Source organism: Chiloscyllium punctatum, chromosome 45 (assembly GCF_047496795.1).
Source record: "Chiloscyllium punctatum isolate Juve2018m chromosome 45, sChiPun1.3, whole genome shotgun sequence".
In the NCBI taxonomy this organism is placed as follows: Eukaryota; Metazoa; Chordata; class Chondrichthyes; order Orectolobiformes; family Hemiscylliidae; genus Chiloscyllium; species Chiloscyllium punctatum.
In genome coordinates this window covers 47,981,225-47,999,296 of record NC_092783.1, presented here as the reverse complement: position 1 = coordinate 47,999,296, position 18,072 = coordinate 47,981,225, and the positions used below count along the sequence as shown (strand labels likewise).

Below are 18,072 nucleotides of genomic sequence, written 5' to 3'. Positions count from 1 at the left end.
TAGGCATCATGTGACAGCACCCCACATTTCACTCGAGATCAGTGTGTGCCAACACCTTAGATGATGATAGCTACTTCTTCACTTCCCTAAAGGCTGCATCTTGGCTACAAGACCATTTCCAAGGCTGGCCCTTTTTTCATTGCAAATGTAAGGGTACCTGAAGGAGACCAGGTTACCTATGAATTCACCAACCCAAGGAAAGACATAAGCTTTGGTACAGACGTGGAAGCCAAGGCACCATTGATTGCCTTAACTTTATCCTCCAATAGATGTAACCAGTCTTGTTGACTCCATAGCACAAGTAGGTCACTTCCCCTTCCCCCACCTCATCCTAGTTTCAAACTTCCAGCTCAGTAACTGTCTCCTTGACTTGTCTGGACTTGTCCGACCTGCCTATCTTCTTTTCCACCTATCCACTCCACCCTCTCCTCCTTGACCTATCACCTTCATCTCCTCCCCCACTCACCCATTGTACTCTATGCTACTTTCTCCCCACCCCCACCCTCCTCTAGCTTATCTCTCCACGCTTCAGGCTCACTGCCTTTATTCCTGATGAAGGGCTTTTGCCCGAAATGTCGATTTCGCTGCTCGTTGGATGCTGCCTGAACTGCTGTGCTCTTCCAGCACCACTAATCCACTTTGGGTGACTGGCTGACATTGCTCCAATCACTACAGTTTGATACATCACCTCTTCTGTTACTAATGAGACAAAGTTATGAGGCCAGTCTGAAAATTAATGTAAAATGCTAACACTTGTATCTGTCATCTATCAACAATAATTTAAATCCAATGCCATATTCCACAGCATAAAAGTATTGTCCAAGTAAAAAATATTACCAAACTCAACATGTCTCAATAGTTTTAAACTGAGCTAAGTATTGGAGAAGTTAACAAAATATTACAGAAAATTATGCAGTTCCTCAAAATTCACATGATACACATATTGCAACACAGAAGGAAGTTGAATCCTTCCAATCCTACTCTTGCTTGATACAAATTTGCCAGAAATGCAAAAATACATAAAATGGGTGGTTCAGTTTTTTAAAGGTGACCAGTGGACTACTCAGTACGGATTTAAGCTTTTGCCTACTTAGGTGAGTTTAAGATATTTGTCATTGAGTTTTATGCATAAAATAGGAAAAGTATTCTCCTGAATTTACAGATATTTCTGCTTTAAGATGTTATTTCTATGTAAGTTGCTTGGTTAGTTATGATTTCTTTTACAGATCCATAAAGACAAATTCAAAGCACAAGAATGGGGAAGACATTTCTCTTGATTGGTCAGTATTTTGTGTCTTGTTTAAAAAATTCTGATTAACTGAGCTGGCAAGTGACACCACAAAACTGGGCGATAGCTTTCATCAGCAGGTTACCCAATGCCCCCTTCAGTCTGTTCATATGGGTGTACCTTACATAATGCCATGGGATTGTTTTCAGCCACAGTATTAATATTTAACATCTCATTGAAGATCTCGCATCACTGTCTGGCCAGACATCATCCCCTTGATTGGCCAGTAAGTGCTGAAGTGGTTGGACTTTCTCAATCTCAACAGTTCAGTTCGGTTATTTTATTTAAGGGAAAGGCATTCAGCTTAGAGAAGCTGTGAGGAAAACCTTTTTCACCCAGAGAGTGTTGGGTGAAATAACTCTATAGACGCTGGTATTCCATCACTAAGTCACCTTTCATTTACCTTTTATGACACTGATCCAGCTTCCCCAGAGCCAGCTCTCAGAGTGTCAGGATGTCTACTTTTTTTCTTTTTATATCTTTTTGTTTTAAATATTATCCCTGAAGTTCCAATTATGTGACATTTCAGCCACTTAGAATTAAAGAATCTTTCCAGTGTAGAAACAGGACCTTCGGACCCACAGGTCCACACCGACCCTCTGAAGAGTAACCCATTCAGACCCATTCCCCTACCCTATATTTACTCCTAACTGTGCAAACTCCAAAGTCAGTTGCCTGAGGCAGGAATCAAACCCAGGTCCCTGGTGCTGTGAGGCACCAGTGCTAATCACTGAGTCACCGTGCCACCCCAGGATGTCAGCTTTGTTTTTGTTTACATCTGAGTGACCAGTGACAAGCACTGCCCTTCACATCAAAGGGCAATATTGTGTGATCAAAACTCTCCTTTTTATTTTTTTTTTTTTTTTTTTAAACCCCCACACTACCACCTAACTGCACTAGTGCTTATTTTTTTCCCCAGCACCCATGTTATGTGTGTGCAGGTGTGAGACACAGTGAGAGACACAAAGTGCACGAATCTTTATTCAATTTCCACCACCAGGAAGATGGGATGTCTGCTTTTATCTGTCAGCCAGGGCTCCCTGATTGGACCAGATTAATAGCCCCCAAATACGGAACTCATTCCATGAGGTCCACCTGGCTGACCTTGTTGAAATCATTATAGTGTGCAGTTGGGAATTCACTTCCTGTGAGTAGGGTAGAGGTAGAAACCTTTGTAACATTTAAGAAGCATTTAGGTGTGCATTTGTAATCATGATATGGATGTGCAGCTGTTAGACTGAGGTGGGCAAAATCAGAAGTCACACAACACCATGTTATGGTCCAACAAGTTTATTTGAAATCACAAGCTTTTGGAATGGTGCCCCTTTGTCAAGTGAAGAACAAGATTTCGCCTGATGAAAGAGCAGTGCTTCAAAAGCTTGTAATTTCAAATAAACATGGCCAACTATAACCAGGTGTTTTGTGACTTCTGATGTTTCAATGATGGAGGCATTCAAGGAAATGGCCCAAATGCTGAGAAATGGATTTGGAGTAATAAGATGATTGCTTTTGACCAGCACAGACATGATGGGCTGAAGCATCTTTTTCGGTGTTGTAAATCTCTATGACTGTATGACTCTCTGGATGTAGGTTTGCTCACTGAGCTGGGAGGTTCCCAACTCAGCGAGCAAGCCTATGCCCAGAACCTCAACCTGAGCTACAAATCTTCTCAAAACTCACTGTATGACTCCATACTCATGGAACTTTTTTCAATCTCCAGATTAATTAGATTTTCACAAAATCTCAACATATATTTCCTGAAAAAAATTAAAATCAAAGACATAAACAGAAGAACAACTGACTTAAGACTTCAGTTTTAGAATATATATTTGTCCTACACAAAAATACAATTAAAATTTCAGTTAAATTCATTTTCAATGTATCTTTTAACAGGAAGGTTCTTTGGTATTTAGTGACAAAAAATTACATTGCATGTTTATTTTTATTTCAGTGAGTTTAGTCCTACTACAAAGATCACTGGGTAAGTGTTGCATACTTATAGATATTATAAAGCTTTTTTTAATTATTCCAGGAAAAGGTAACATAGTGTAAATATTACTGGGGTACTGACCCAATCAAGTATGATTTAAAATCTCACTGTGACAATTTGAGAGCTTGAATTTGTGATAATATTAATGTTACTGAAAATTGGAGCCAATGTACAAAGTATGACTGAATTGATTTCATTGGTTTCATATTATCAATCATAGTCACAGTTAACACCCTTGTGTCAAATAAGCAACAGTACATGAACTCAATCCCAATTCAAAAACCATGATTTGTTGATAGCCTAGTGTTTTGCGGAAGTCTACAGATAATTGTCTATAATATTTCAAATAAATACATGTTTTCTTCACACTTCAGTCTCTTCCTACAAGCTGGTTTGTTACTACACAAACTGGTCTCAGTACAGACCATCCACTGCTAAATTTGTTCCAAGTAATGTTGACCCCTACCTGTGCACTCATCTGATTTATGCCTTCGCCAGTATGACAGATAACAAACTCACCACCTATGAATGGAATGATGAAACTATGTATGTGAAATTCAATGATCTGAAAAAAAAGTAAGTCTTCATTCACTCTGTGCTCTAATATTTACAAATTTAAGATTTAAGTTATAATTAATTTCATGTTAAACTACTTCAACATTTTGCAAGAAAATGATCGATAACATTATTTTGTGAAATCTTACTGTGATTGAGAATTGAATATTCATATACTCTGCTTCAGGTTACTGCAAAACTGAAATTCACAGTTTGTGTACTTTTACTCAACAGAAATTCCAAGCTGAAAACACTTTTAGCTATTGGAGGTTGGAATTTTGGTACCAGCAGGTAACATTACTCATTAATTTATTTTTGCAAATTGGTGAACATCCCAATGTTAAGTGAGTTGAGAGTCCAGAATGTCAACAATTCTGTGTTTAATGAGTAAACTGAAATATGCGAATTTTCCTGCATGAAATGATGGCAACATATGCCTAGTTTAAGAGGTTTTAAGTAAGTATCTTATTAGGTTGTTCACGTTGCCAAACATCATAACAATGCAAAATAAATCCCCGATATAAGTTTATAATTGAAAATTTGTACTTATGAAAACTGTTATATGTTTAAATCAGAATTTATGTTTGAAGAATTATTGGGCCAGTGCTGGAGTTTGTCAAGTTAAAGAGACAGCATTCCTGCTTGTAGCTTTCACATCTTGTTCTAAATATCTCTGTCTTTTGTTTCATGTTATTCTGTTAACAAGTGGAGGTTCCTATGGGCACCTCTTCCTACTGCTCCCTCGACCATGACCCCACCCCCCATCACCAAACCATCATCTCCCAGACCATACAGAACCTCATCTCCCACCCACAGCTTCCAACCTCATAGTCCGGGAACCCGGCACTGCCCGGTTCTACCTCCTTCCCAAGATCCACAAGCCTGACCAACCTGGCCGACCCATTGTCTCAGCATGCTCCTGCCCCACTGAACTCATCTCTACCTACCTTGACACTGTCCTATTCCCCCTAGTCCAGGAACTCCCCACATACATTCGAGACACCACCCACGCCCTCCACCTCCTCCAAGACTTCCGTTTCCCCAGCCCCCAACGCCTCATCTTCACCATGGATATCCAATCCCTCTACACCTCTATCCGCCATGACCAGGGCCTCCAAGCCCTCCGTTTTTTTCTCTCCAGACGTCCACAACAGTACCCTTCCACTGACACTCTCATTCGTTTGGCCGAACTAGTCCTCACCCTTAACAATTTCTCCTTTGAATCCTCCCACTTCCTCCAGACCAAAGGCGTAGCCATGGGCACACGTATGGGCCCCAGCTATGCCTGCCTCTTTGTTGGCTATGTAGAACAGTTGATCTTCCGTAATTACACCAGCATCACTCCCCATCTCTTCCTCCGCTACATTGATGACTGCATTGGCGGCACCTCGTGCTCCCGCGAGGAAGTTGAGCAATTCATCAACTTCACCAACACATTCCACCCTGACCTTAAATTTACCTGGACCATCTCTGACACCTTGCTCCCCTTCCTGGACCACTCCATCTCCATTAGTGACGACCGACTTGACACTGACATTTTTTACAAACCCACCGACTCCCATAGCTACCTGGATTACACCTCTTCCTACCCTATCTCTTGCAAAAATGCCATCCCATATTCCCAATTTCTCCGCCTCTGCCGTATCTGCTCCCAGGAGGACCAGTTCCACCATAGAACACACCAGATGGCCTCCTTCTTTCCCACGTGGTTAAAGATGCCCTCCAACGCATCTCGTCCACATCCCGCACCTCCACCCTCAGACCCCACCCCTCCAACCGTAACAAGGACAGAATGCCCCTGGTGCTCACCTTCCACCCTACAAACCTTCGCATAAACCAAATCATCTGCCGACATTTCCGCCGCCTCCAAAAAGACCCCACCACCAGGGATATATTTCCCTCCCCACCCCTTTCCGCCTTCCACAAAGACCGTTCCCTCCGTGACTACCTGGTCAGGTCCACACCCCCCTACGACCAACCCTCCCATTCTGGCATTTTCCCCTGCCACCGCAGGAACTGTAAAACCTGCACCCACACCTCCTCCCTCACCTCTATCCAGGGCCCTAAAGGAGCCTTCCACATCCATCAAAGTTTTACCTGCACATCCACTAATATCATTTATTGTATCCGTTGCTCCCAATGTGGTCTCCTCTACATTGGGGAGACTGGGCGCCTCCTAGCAGAGCGCTTTAGGGAACATCTCCGAGACACCCGCACCATCAACCAAACCGCCTCGTGGCCCAACATTTCAACTCCCCCTCCCACTCTGCCGAGGACATGGAGGTCCTGGGCCTCCTTCACTGCCGCTCCCTCACCACCAGACGCCTGGAGGAAGAACGCCTCATCTTCCGCCTCGGAACACTTCAACCCCAGGGCATCAATGTGGACTTCAACAGCTTCCTCATTTCCCCTTCCCCCACCTCATCCTAGTTTCAAACTTCCAGCTCAGCACTGTCTCCTTGACTTGTCCGGACTTGTCCGACCTGCCTATCTTCTTTTCCACCTATCCACTCCACCCTTTCCTCCTTGACCTATCACCTTCATCTCCTCCCCCACTCACCCATTGTACTCTATGCTACTCTCTCCCCACCCCCACCCTCCTCTAGCTTATCTCTCCACGCTTCAGGCTGACTGCCTTTATTCCTGATGAAGGGCTTTTGCCCGAAACGTCAATTTTGCTGCTCGTTGGATGCTGCCTGAATTGCTGTGCTCTTCCAGCACCACTAATCCATATTTGGTTTTCAGCATCTGCAGTCATTGTTTTAACTTGTTACTATGGGCATGTCAAGTATTCAAAAATTAAATGCTGGACAGAACTATTCAGTTGGTTTTCAAGTGGAGATTGATCAATTTAATGCATTCTCTATTTTCAATCTGTTCCCGTGATTAGATTTACCAGCATGGTGGCTACATCGCAGACTCGCAAAATATTTATCGATTCTTCAATCGACTTTCTGAGGAAGCATAGATTTGATGGTTTAGATCTGGACTGGGAGTATCCTGGATCACGAAGCAGTCCACCGGAAGATAAACAGCGTTTCACAGTCTTGGTTAAGGTGAAAGGTCTAAGGTTACCATGGTTACTCTAACACTATGTGAGAGTATCACAAGAAAACACCTTTGTAATTAATTCAGAAAACAATTATCTTCCATCTCATTTTTTTGTACTTATATTTTACTACTTTTCAAATTTGTGAATGGTGGTGATCAACATAACATGTGGAGATTAAATATAGAAACCCCAAAACCAGTAATGCTTCCCAAATGTCACTGAGGGCCAACTAGTATGCATAGAAACCTGAAACATGGGAAATAGGGACAGATGTAAACAATGTGAACCTGCTCCTGCGTTCAATGTAATCATGGCTAACCGAGCAACTCAATAGCCCATTTCTGCACACCCTTTGATTCCTTTAATCCTAAGAACTATATCTACATCTTCCTTGACAACATTCAATAGTTTGGCCTCAGCTGCTTTCTGTGGTAGAAATTTCACAGGGACACCATGCTGAGTAGAAAAAACAATCTCTTCCTCTCACTCCTAAATGGCCTACATCGTCTCTTTCGACTGCGACTTTCATGGAAATGGATGCACTGGAAATGGCCTTCGTATAAATAGTTAAGGCAGTAGATCAGGAAAATATACTCAACATCACAGAAGAAAATAATCCCTTAAATAAAGGCAAAATATAAAAAGCTGAGTCTGACATGAACCATAGTCCCAGAAGGATGCTCTCTATTGTGGTGAGTTTGACCTGACAGACATCACACCTCAGGCAAGTAACAAGACTGAGAATTCAGGACCTTCGTTGTAACCTCACACAGTACAGGAACCTGCACAGTTTGCGTCTCTCTCCATTGCAAACCAACCATCCAACCAACTGCCCCATTCTGATGAAGTGACAACTGATGTTGAGTAACAAAATTCCCATGAACAGTGCGCTACGGCAACTATTTTCTGAGAAATGTTTATCGTAATTTAAAATCAAAGTGTGCTCACCCTCTGTAGGAATTGCTAGCGGCCTTTAAAAAAGAGGCACAATCTTCCGGCAAGGACAGACTCCTGCTGACAGCTGCTGTTGCTGCTGGAAAAGGAACCATTGATGCCGCATATGAGATATCTGAAGTTTCAAAGTGAGTACAACTTATTGAATGGTTCAAGCTTACAATCTTTGGGAAAAAGCTTTTACAAAGCATGTTGTAACTGAATTAGTTGAAGTTTAATGAGACATGGAAAGAACAATCAAAGCTTTTTAAGAATGTGAGCTTTGAAACTGTTGAGACAGAAGTTGTCCTCATGTACAAACATGACATAGACAGCCTTTTTAAATCACTTTTTTCTTCTTCCCCAACGTTCCTGACCATTTATTCAATGTTGAGTTCAAGCAACAAGTCTGTTTTAATGATATTTCCTACACTAACGGCTAAAAGCAACGTAAGTGAAAAATCCTTAAATAGATCAAATTTTCACTGTAAAAGGGGATATGGGCTCAGTTGCAGAGTGCTGACGTTAAAACATTGAGAAGTACCAGCAGCCTGGGAACACGACACGACAATCTGCCCAATTCCAGATTTTACCTTGGAACAAAACTTCCCTTCAGTCCTTCATAATCTCCAATTTGACCTTCCAGAGAACTGGAAGGATTATCCTTCCAAAGTCTTTCTGCCAACCTTTTTCTCCTTTCTGCCTTCAGCAGCAGTGCTGACTGATTTCAATCTGACTCCTGGACGAGGGCTATTTAAATCAATTCCCTTCCTTTAGCAGAGTACATGTCATCATCATCACTGCACTCTGTTATTGAGTGGAAACATGTCAGTGGTATGCTCATAGTGTGGCAGTGTGAAAATGAGACACTAATAGATTCTCAAAAGTTTTCCCTGTTGGAAGAGGGTCGTTTTAATAACATTTTCCCCAAAGCAATGACAAAAGTGATACAATATCCTGTCCGCTACAGGAAATAAAATTTATTTTTAATTTTGTTCTTCTTTATTCTTTCTGCTCAGTTCCACAGTTTACAATCATACAATCCCTACAATGGAGAAAGTGGCCATTTGAGCCAGCAAGTCTGCACTGACCCTCCAAAGAACATCCTGTTCACCACTCCTCATTTCCAATGAATAACCCAATGATCCGGAACATACCTGGACACTACGGCCCAATTTAGCATTGCCAATCCACCCAGTCTGCACATGTTTGAACTCTTACAGACATCTGATTTCACTGTAACTGTAGGTGTGATTCCAAGAGCTTCAAATGAATGAAGCAGTATGAGATCCTCCTTTGGAGATTGAGGCTGCTTGATGTTTCCTATTGTCTGAGACACAGTTCTCCTACAAAATGAAGACCACCACCTGGTGCTGAGCTGAGAAATAAAGAAACACCCTCATTAAGAATTGCCTTAGCTCCAATAATCAAAGAATAGAATGTAAACCTGGAGTATTACCCAGGCATCAATGCTTTACAATAGAGCCATTGACTGAGTAATACTCGTAAATATTATTGTGATTAACTATACAAAATAATTTTGAGTTATCATGCTTCAAGTCGTATTATTTTTAAACAGATACTTGGACTTCATCTCTGTTATGGCATATGATTATCATGGTTCTTGGGAGAGTGTGACTGGACACAACAGCCCTCTGTATCGTGGCTCTACTGACCGAGGCCAATATATTTACTATAATGTCGTAAGTATGTCTGTAAACAGGATAGCCAAATTCGGTTATAATCATTATCAGTGTAAAATATTACAAAAATTAACACATTTGTTATAGAACATAGAATATAGAACATAGAACATAGAACATAGAACATAGAACATAGAACATTACAGCGCAGTACAGGCCCTTCGGCCCTCGATGTTGCGCCGATCAAAGCACCCCTAACCTACACTAAGCCACTATCCTGCATATACCTATCCAATGCCCGCTTAAATACCCATAAAGAGGGAGAGTCCACTACTGCTACTGGCAGGGCATTCCATGAATTTACGACTCGCTGAGTGAAGAACCTACCCCTAACATCTGTCCTATATCTACCCCCCCTTAATTTAAAGCTATGCCCCCTTGTAATAGCTGACTCCATACGTGGAAAAAGGTTTTCATGGTCAACCCTATCTAACCCCCTAATCATCTTTTACACCTCTATCAAGTCACCCCTAAACCTTCTTTTCTCCAATGAAAACAACCCCAAGTGCCTCAGCCTTTCCTCATAGGATCTTCCTACCATACCAGGCAACATCCTGGTAAACTTCCTCTGCACCCGTTCCAGTGCCTCCACATCCTTCCTATAGTATGGCGACCAAAACTGCACACAATATTCCAGATGCGGCCGCACCAGAGTCTTATACAACTGCAGCATGACCTCAGGACTCCGGAACTCAATTCCTCTACCAATAAAAGCCAGTACGCCATATGCCTTCTTCACTGCACTATTTACCTGGGTGGCAACTTTCAGAGATCTGTGTACATGGACACCAAGATCCCTCTGCTCTTCCACACTACCAAGTATCCGACCATTAGCCCAGTACCCCATCTTTTTATTACTCCTACCAAAGTGAATCACCTCACACTTACCTACATTGAACTCCATTTGCCACCTTTCTGCCCAGCTCTGCAGCTTCTCTATATCCCGCTGTAACCTGCCACATCCTTCCTCACTGTCTACAACTCCTCCGACTTTCGTATCACCTGCAAACTTGCTCACCCAACCTTCTAACCCTTCCTCCAGGTCATTTATAAAAATGACAAACAGCAATGGTCCCAAAACAGATCCTTGCGGAACACCGCTAGTGACGGCACTCCAAGATGAACCTTTGCCATCAACTACTACCCTCTGTCTTCTTCCAGCCAGCCAATTCCTAATCCAAACCTCCAACTCACCCTCAATGCCATATCTCTGTATTTTCTGCAGTAGCCTACCATGGGGGACCTTATCAAACGCCTTACTAAAATCCATATATACCACATCTACCGCTTTCCCCTCATCTACCTCCTTAGTCACCTTCTCAAAGAATTCAATAAGGTTTGTGAGGCACGACCTGCCCTTCACAAAACCATGCTGACTATCCTTGATCACATTATTCTTATCCAGATGTGCATAAATCCTATCCCTTACAATTCTCTCTAAGACTTTGCCCACAACAGAAGTGAGACTCACTGGCCTATAATTACTAGGATTATCCCTACTCCCCTTCTTGAACAAGGGAACCACGTTTGCTAGCCTCCAGTCCTCTGGCACTACTCCTGTAGACAAAGAGGACACAAAAATCAAGGCCAATGGCTCTGCAATCTCCTCCCTTGCTTCCCAGAGAATCCTAGGATAAATGCCATCAGGCCCAGGGGACTTATCTATTTTCACCCTTGCCAGAATTTCCAACACCTCTTCTCTACATAGCTCAAAGCCATCCATTCTACTTATTCGTGCCTCAGTATTCATATCGACAACAATGTCCTGTTCCTGAGTGAATACTGACGAAAAGTATTCATTCAGTGCCTCCCCAATCTCTTCAGCCTCCACACGCAGCTTCCCATTACTATCCTTGATTGGACCTATTCCTACCCTAGTCATTCTTTTATTCCTAACATACCTATAGAAAGCCTTAGGGTTTTCCCTAATCCTACCAACTAAGGACCTGTCATGTCCCCTCCTTGCTGCTCTTAGCTCTCTCTTCAGGTCCTTCCGGGCTACCTTATAACTCTCAATCGCCCCTATTGAACCTTCACACCTCATCTTTACAAAGGCCGCCCTCTTCCATTTAACAAGGGATTCCAATTCCTTATTAAACCACGGCTCCCTCACACGACCCTTTCCTCCCTGTCTGATAGGTACGTACTTATCAAGGACACTCAATAGTTGCTCCTTGAACAAGTTCCACATATCAATTACGCTCTTGCCTTGGAATCTACTTTTCCAATCCACACATCCTAAGTCATGCCTTAACGCATCATACTTTCCCTGCCCCCAGCTATAACTCTTGCCCTGTAGTACACACTTATCCCTCTCCATCACGAGTGTAAAAATCACCAAATTGTGGTCACTGTCCCCAAAGTGCTCACCTACCTCTAGTTCTAATACCTGGCCTGGTTCGTTACCCAGAACCAAATCCAGTATGGCCTCACCTCTTGTTGGCTTATCTACATATTGTGTCAGGAAACTCTCCTGCACACATTGCACAAACACTGACCCATCTAACGAACTGGAGCTATAGCTTTCCCAATCAATATCAGGAAAGTTAAAGTCTCCCATAACAATCACCCTATTACTGTCACTCTTCTCCTGAATCATCTTCACAATCCTTTCTTCAACGATTCTAGGACTATTAGGAGGCCTGTAAAAGACCTAATTGTGTTTATTAAATCTCAGTAAAGCTAACAAGCCAAACTATGTTGCAGAACTTCACTATGAATTACTGGAGAGAAAACGGTGCCCCATCAGAGAAGCTGATTGTTGGATTCCCAACATATGGACGTACCTTCACCCTAAGCACCTCACAAACAGGTGTTGGCGCTTCAGCGTCAGGTCCTGGTCAAGCTGGAACATTCACCAGGGAAGCTGGATTCTGGTCTTTCTATGAGGTAATTAGAGTGAAAATGATATCAATTTATCACAGAGCAAACTCTTCAAAATTATCTCATCATGCAATCCAGTAACAATAATTGTCACATTTCTGGAATCCCCATTTCATTTCAATTGTGTTTTCATGTTGCATGGAAGACATGTTTCTTGAGGATGAGTCATTAACTACCATACCTGTGTATGTACCCCTCTCTCTACATAGGTACATATACAGGTATAATACTTACTTAATGATCCTTATTCAAGAAACATGAGTCTTATCCAACTTGAAAACGCAACTGAAATGAAACAGGGAGTCCTGAAATGTGGTATCTATTGTTTATTAGGTAAGCCCTTGAGAAAGATCCATTGTGATGATAATCACCCCTTCCTTTGTGATTAGTCCTGACTGTTAGCATTTAAAGGATTTTACCACACCCATTAAATAGTCAATATTATGTTAAAATGTTAGTTTTTTGAAGGTATATTTCTTTCCTATTAACATTTCACTATTTTTCTCTCACATTTAAACATACTTTGTGAAGTCTATACTGAACTGTTTGTACCTGTATTTTTTTATGGATAATTTCCGAATGAAGTCTATTGTAGAAGTTAAGAAAAGAGTTAAATAAATCCTGAAAATAACTTGAAAGGAGACTATGAAGAAACAGGATAAATTTGCCTGATATTTCAACAATATTTATTTATTTTGATTGACAGATCTGCGTATTTTTGAGTGGTGCTACTATTAATTTTATTGAAGACCAAAAAGTTCCTTACGCAGTCAAGGGTAACCAATGGGTTGGATATGATGATCACCAAAGCTTTACAACCAAAGTAGGGGCTTTGAAATTTCTTCATAAGTTTATTCAGAACCATGGGTATTCTATTTACAATCTATTCAATCTACACTTGTTAAAATAAGATAAGTTTATTTAAAAAAACGTAAATCAATGGAGCTCTTTTCAACCATCAACTCAAACTGTGTAAGTTACAATATTCAATTTTTATCAAAATTGGTTTACATCATTGACAAAATAGAGAACAAAGATAAATGGTCCTGAGTATTGTTTGGGAAAATAAATTATCCGGTGATTACTGGTTCAACACTTAAAGCTCTGCAATTTTACAGATTTTATTGTGTATGAAATAAATTCCAATAGGTTGTTGTGATTTTATTACTTAAACTTGGTCGAATTATGAAAATGTAACAATTTGTTTTAACCTGATATGACAAGAAAGATATATTTAATTTAAGGTTATAATAGCAAATGTCATGTTGATAAAAAACAGGGAATCTCAGAGCATCAACACTACAAGTTAGGATATGAGGAGTTGGCAACGTTTGAAGTTATACATATTCATGTCATTTCATATGATGCATCCCACACTTCGTGTGATGTGATGGGCTTGTTCTGTGTGCTATAATTTGTCATGAATTTACTCTATATTTTGGAATGGACACATAAATAGATTTTGTATTATAATAAATTATGTGCATCAGAATATCATATCACATGACTGACAAAATCACTAAGTACCCTGTATATATAAGTAGATTTTGTCATTGAGATCAAGCACAATGAATCAAATTGTCCAACTGGATGAAGCATAGACAGGAGTTGTGCATTGAGAAGAAACGCAAGTCATATCGCAACTAAGCCTGCAGGAGTTACCCAGAAAGTTCAATCTTCAGCTTGGCAATTATTCAAAGTCTGGAAATATCTTATTATGTCCCAAACTCTGAATTAGAATGGGAGATATTAGAGCATTTTGACTTATTAATATTTAAAGTTGACCAGGGAAAATTAGAGGGATGCAAATCTGCGGTAATTCATGAGTAAGCTTCAAACAGAAACCATCACCCTTCTCTGAAATCTATCACTGACATTCCTTGTCGCTAACTACCTATCTAGTCCCCACTAACACCCAACCAACGGCCCTCACCCCTTGTCCAACTCCTGCATCACCACAACCCAGCTCCCAGGAGAAACTGAAGTAGATGTTGATCAATGCCTCCCACCTCATTTCCGCTGCAATTCATTTGTTCTTTTGCATATTCCTTGGAGATATTAAACAAGAATATAACAGTCATTGAATGCACAATATTTCAGAGAAGTAAAGAACTAATGTATTCAATGGAATGCTAATTTGAATCAAGCAAATATACCTTTGAATTGTATCTTTCATTCTGTGTTTCCCTGTAGATTCAGTGGCTGAAGGCTCACAATTTTGGAGGTGCCATGGCATGGGCTTTGGATCTGGATGATTTTTCTGGAAATACATGCAGCCAAGGAGTTTACCCTTTAATCAATACTTTGAAGTCCCTTCTTAACATTCAAATTGCTGGTAAATTATTGCACATGACACGCAAATTAAACTGCATTTTGTTACTGTCTTGAATAGTATGTTAACTTGTCCAAAATTTCACGTCCTCTTGCCTTGCTCATTCATCTTCTATTTGCATAGTGATGTTCAGGTCTACAGGTATGTAGGAAGCTATCTCTGTAAACTTCTCACATTGTAATCAAGCATAAATAAAAATAGTGACTGATTATCTCTGACCCAATAACCTAGCTCCTGAATAAGTGATCTTCACTATTTATGTGCAATGCCATGACAGAATGAGAAGTACGATGGTAAACAATATTGTGTTATGTACATAATGGCAATGTATGTGTATGGAATGAGCTGCGGAGGAAGTGGTGGAGTCTAGTACAATTGCAACATTTAAAAGGTCTGGATGGGTATATGAATAGGAAGGGTTTGGAGGGATATGGGCCGGGTGCTGGCAGGTGGGACTAGATTGGGTTGGGATATCTGGTCAGCATGGACGGGTTGGACCAAAGGGTCTGTTTTCGTGCTGTGCATCTCCATGACTCTATATAAAACATACAATTCTTGGTTTAAATTACATTGGAAGAAGGTGTTTCTTGTTCAAATGCAAAACTTTTAAAACTTATTTTCCTGTCACTTCCCATGGCTTCATCCCACTTTTGCTCTGAAGCCTCCTTCAGGCCTGTCTTCAACCAAATATTCCCCACTTTTCCAGTGTATGTCTCTGCTTTACATGCTATTACCTTAAAAACTTTAGCCATACACTGTGAAGCTCTATTTCTAACACTTTCATCATACCATTGTCCCTACAAATCTTCATCAAATTATCCCTCACTGTCCACAGCTTCAGTCACCTCCCCAGTTTTGTTGCTACTTTGCTCCATATGGCTTTATAGCTCAGTGCAACACTCAAGGTGCTAGGCAAAGTCAGGTGTTGTGAAGAATCTCTTTTCAACATTAGGCATTAATTTCATAAATACACAAAGCTCATTTAACCTGTTGTTGCAAAATGAAACTACCTGAAAATATCAAGGGATGAACAAAATCTTAATGGTTTGGATTCAAGTAATTTGATTAAAATGCTATTTCTTTGGTTCACAGATGGTGGTTCAATAACACATAACTCAACTTCATCTGAATCCACTCCTCTCAAGCCATCTGTTCCAAAAGTACCTACAACAACTGACCCTCATACAAGTACAAACAACTGGTGCCACGGCAAACTTCCAGGATTGTATGCTGATCCAAATGATCGTCAAAAATTTTACAACTGTGGCGGCGGACAAACCTTCCATCAGTCTTGTCCTGAAGCGTTGATCTTTAGTCAAACTTGTAAATGTTGCAAATGGCCTTAATTAATATAACATTGGTGAATATATTTGTTGGTGACAAATGCCATCAAAGTATGAATGAAATCTCAAAGTACATAACAACAACATGAATATGATGGTGTGCAGTTTTGTCGTTATATTTACCAGAATTGTATTTCTCTATTTTCATTTTACTAACCAGATTGTTGAGATATGCTTGCTTATTTTTGAGGAAAGATGCTTTATAACTAAAAATGGTTTAGAGGATCACACAAAGGTCATTTATTGACCATTTGTCAAGATGACCATGTACAACGTAGTGATGGGAGACCCTGAGAATGATTGTGTTAATTTTGTAATTGACTCTGGATGCAGTAAATAATGACCAACCTCAATTCATTAAAGTTGGCTTCTTTTTCCTGTATTCCTCTGCTTTACCTGCTTTTTTCCCCCCTTTTCATGCAGAAGAATAAAACAATTTAGGTTAAAAAAAAGCATACACTGAATATTTTCTGCTAATTTATTTTACTTTTGTAATTTTTTTTGTCTCTGAGTCATTTGCACCAATATAGAAAGGTCCAAGGGTTCAAAAAGCGATTCTTACGGCATCATCCATTAAACTAGGGATGCAGAAATGAAAGCCCTATTGTATTCAGTGATACAAACACTAACATTAAAAGTACAAACATTAGTGCCATCTCAGTATATCAACATGATCTTCCTCTCTCTGGGTGATGCTGCTGAGGTGGGAGTTGGGCTGCTGATTACTCAGTCCCTTGGCCATAGGTGAACTAATGCCTGTCCTCTATTGCCTGAGCCCAAGAATGTTTCTGTGTGTTTGGTGGATCCTGTACAAGTGCAGATGCCACCACATTTGCAGTAATTACTGGATCTGGTCAGTATCCCCTCAATCTGGATGTGTAATGGAGCCTACCTGTCTGCTGGAGATGAACAGGCAGCTGGAGGAGACTCAAGGCACTCAAATTGCCCTCTCACTTAACAACAGCTTCCTGGAGCTCATGGTCAGACACAGGTCTGAAGACAAACGTGGTCACTACTGATTGCCCTTCCTGATCTACCTCCCTGTGTCAGTCACCAACCTCTCCATGAAGGAAGCTCTGTACTCACAGTATGAACAATGCCAGAAGTCATGGCATTAAAGCATTCCTTTGTCAGCCATACATGTCCACTCAGTACTTTTTATTTCTCTCCCAGATATTTCCCTGAACTTCGCTGAGCATCTAACAGATTCAGTGCAGACTGGCATCTCAGATTCTTTCCTTGTATTCAAAATTATTTGCTCCTTAGTATAAGAAGTCCTTTCAGATGTGGACAATGTTGGGATAATTATAGTGAACCTAGGATCAAACAGGAACTTGGCACACAACTAAACGCTTTGAATACTGACAATCACCACACTCAAATATGATTAAAAAAACACATTCGGTCCTCTGAACTCACGGGGCTTTTAACTTCTGAAAAATGTTCCTCGTCGCTGGAAAGCTCCACTCTTCATTCTTACTTATTCTGTGAAGTAATGTGTTTTAAGTAGAGCCGCACATAAACCTCTTTCTTCTGCTTCCTCTGTGGTAAAGCCACGTTATGAGCAATTAATTCACTCTCCAATCTGCTTTTAGTTAAATGTGACAGATCTTGGTGCATCCCAATATATGACATATTCAGCAAAAGGGTTAAATCACTATTTTATTTATAAATTAAGGTGAAACACTAACCAAAAAACAGCGTACAATATCCCACTGCACACACGCATGTATGAATTACAAACTGTACATACAAACAAGTTCAAGGCGGATTGGTCGCAGTTGAAAAAGAAAACTCATCAGACCAACTACAATTGACTCTTTTAAGACCTCTAAAGCTATTCATATAGTAAAAACCCTGATGTCAAGACACAAGCTTACACACAATCTCTTAAGATGCTTACAAGTATAGAAGAAAAAGATCAGAATTAATTCATTAAGTGCTTTAACTAATTCGTGAGTTTTGAGCATTGCAGGCAGATTGGTACAAATTG

General features: G+C 40.7%; 1 protein-coding gene across 2 annotated transcripts; it reads left to right on the top strand.

Annotated features, from left to right (window-relative positions):
* Positions 1-982: 982 nt before the first annotated feature.
* LOC140467380 (acidic mammalian chitinase-like) lies at positions 983-16,461 on the top strand. 2 transcript variants are annotated; one of them, XM_072563701.1, is made up of 12 exons: positions 983-1,094; positions 1,227-1,280; positions 3,240-3,269; positions 3,653-3,854; positions 4,068-4,124; positions 6,724-6,889; positions 7,843-7,967; positions 9,398-9,521; positions 12,228-12,410; positions 13,111-13,227; positions 14,598-14,739; positions 15,829-16,461. In XM_072563701.1, the coding sequence occupies exons 2-12, from the start codon at positions 1,256-1,258 to the stop codon at positions 16,080-16,082; spliced, it is 1,425 nt and encodes a 474-aa protein (XP_072419802.1). In that variant the 5' UTR covers positions 983-1,094; positions 1,227-1,255; the 3' UTR covers positions 16,083-16,461. The 2 variants fall into 2 exon arrangements, with proteins under 2 accessions (XP_072419802.1, XP_072419803.1); XM_072563702.1 differs by having other exon boundaries at positions 1,077-1,094; positions 3,777-3,854.
* The last annotated feature ends 1,611 nt before the right edge of the window (positions 16,462-18,072 follow it).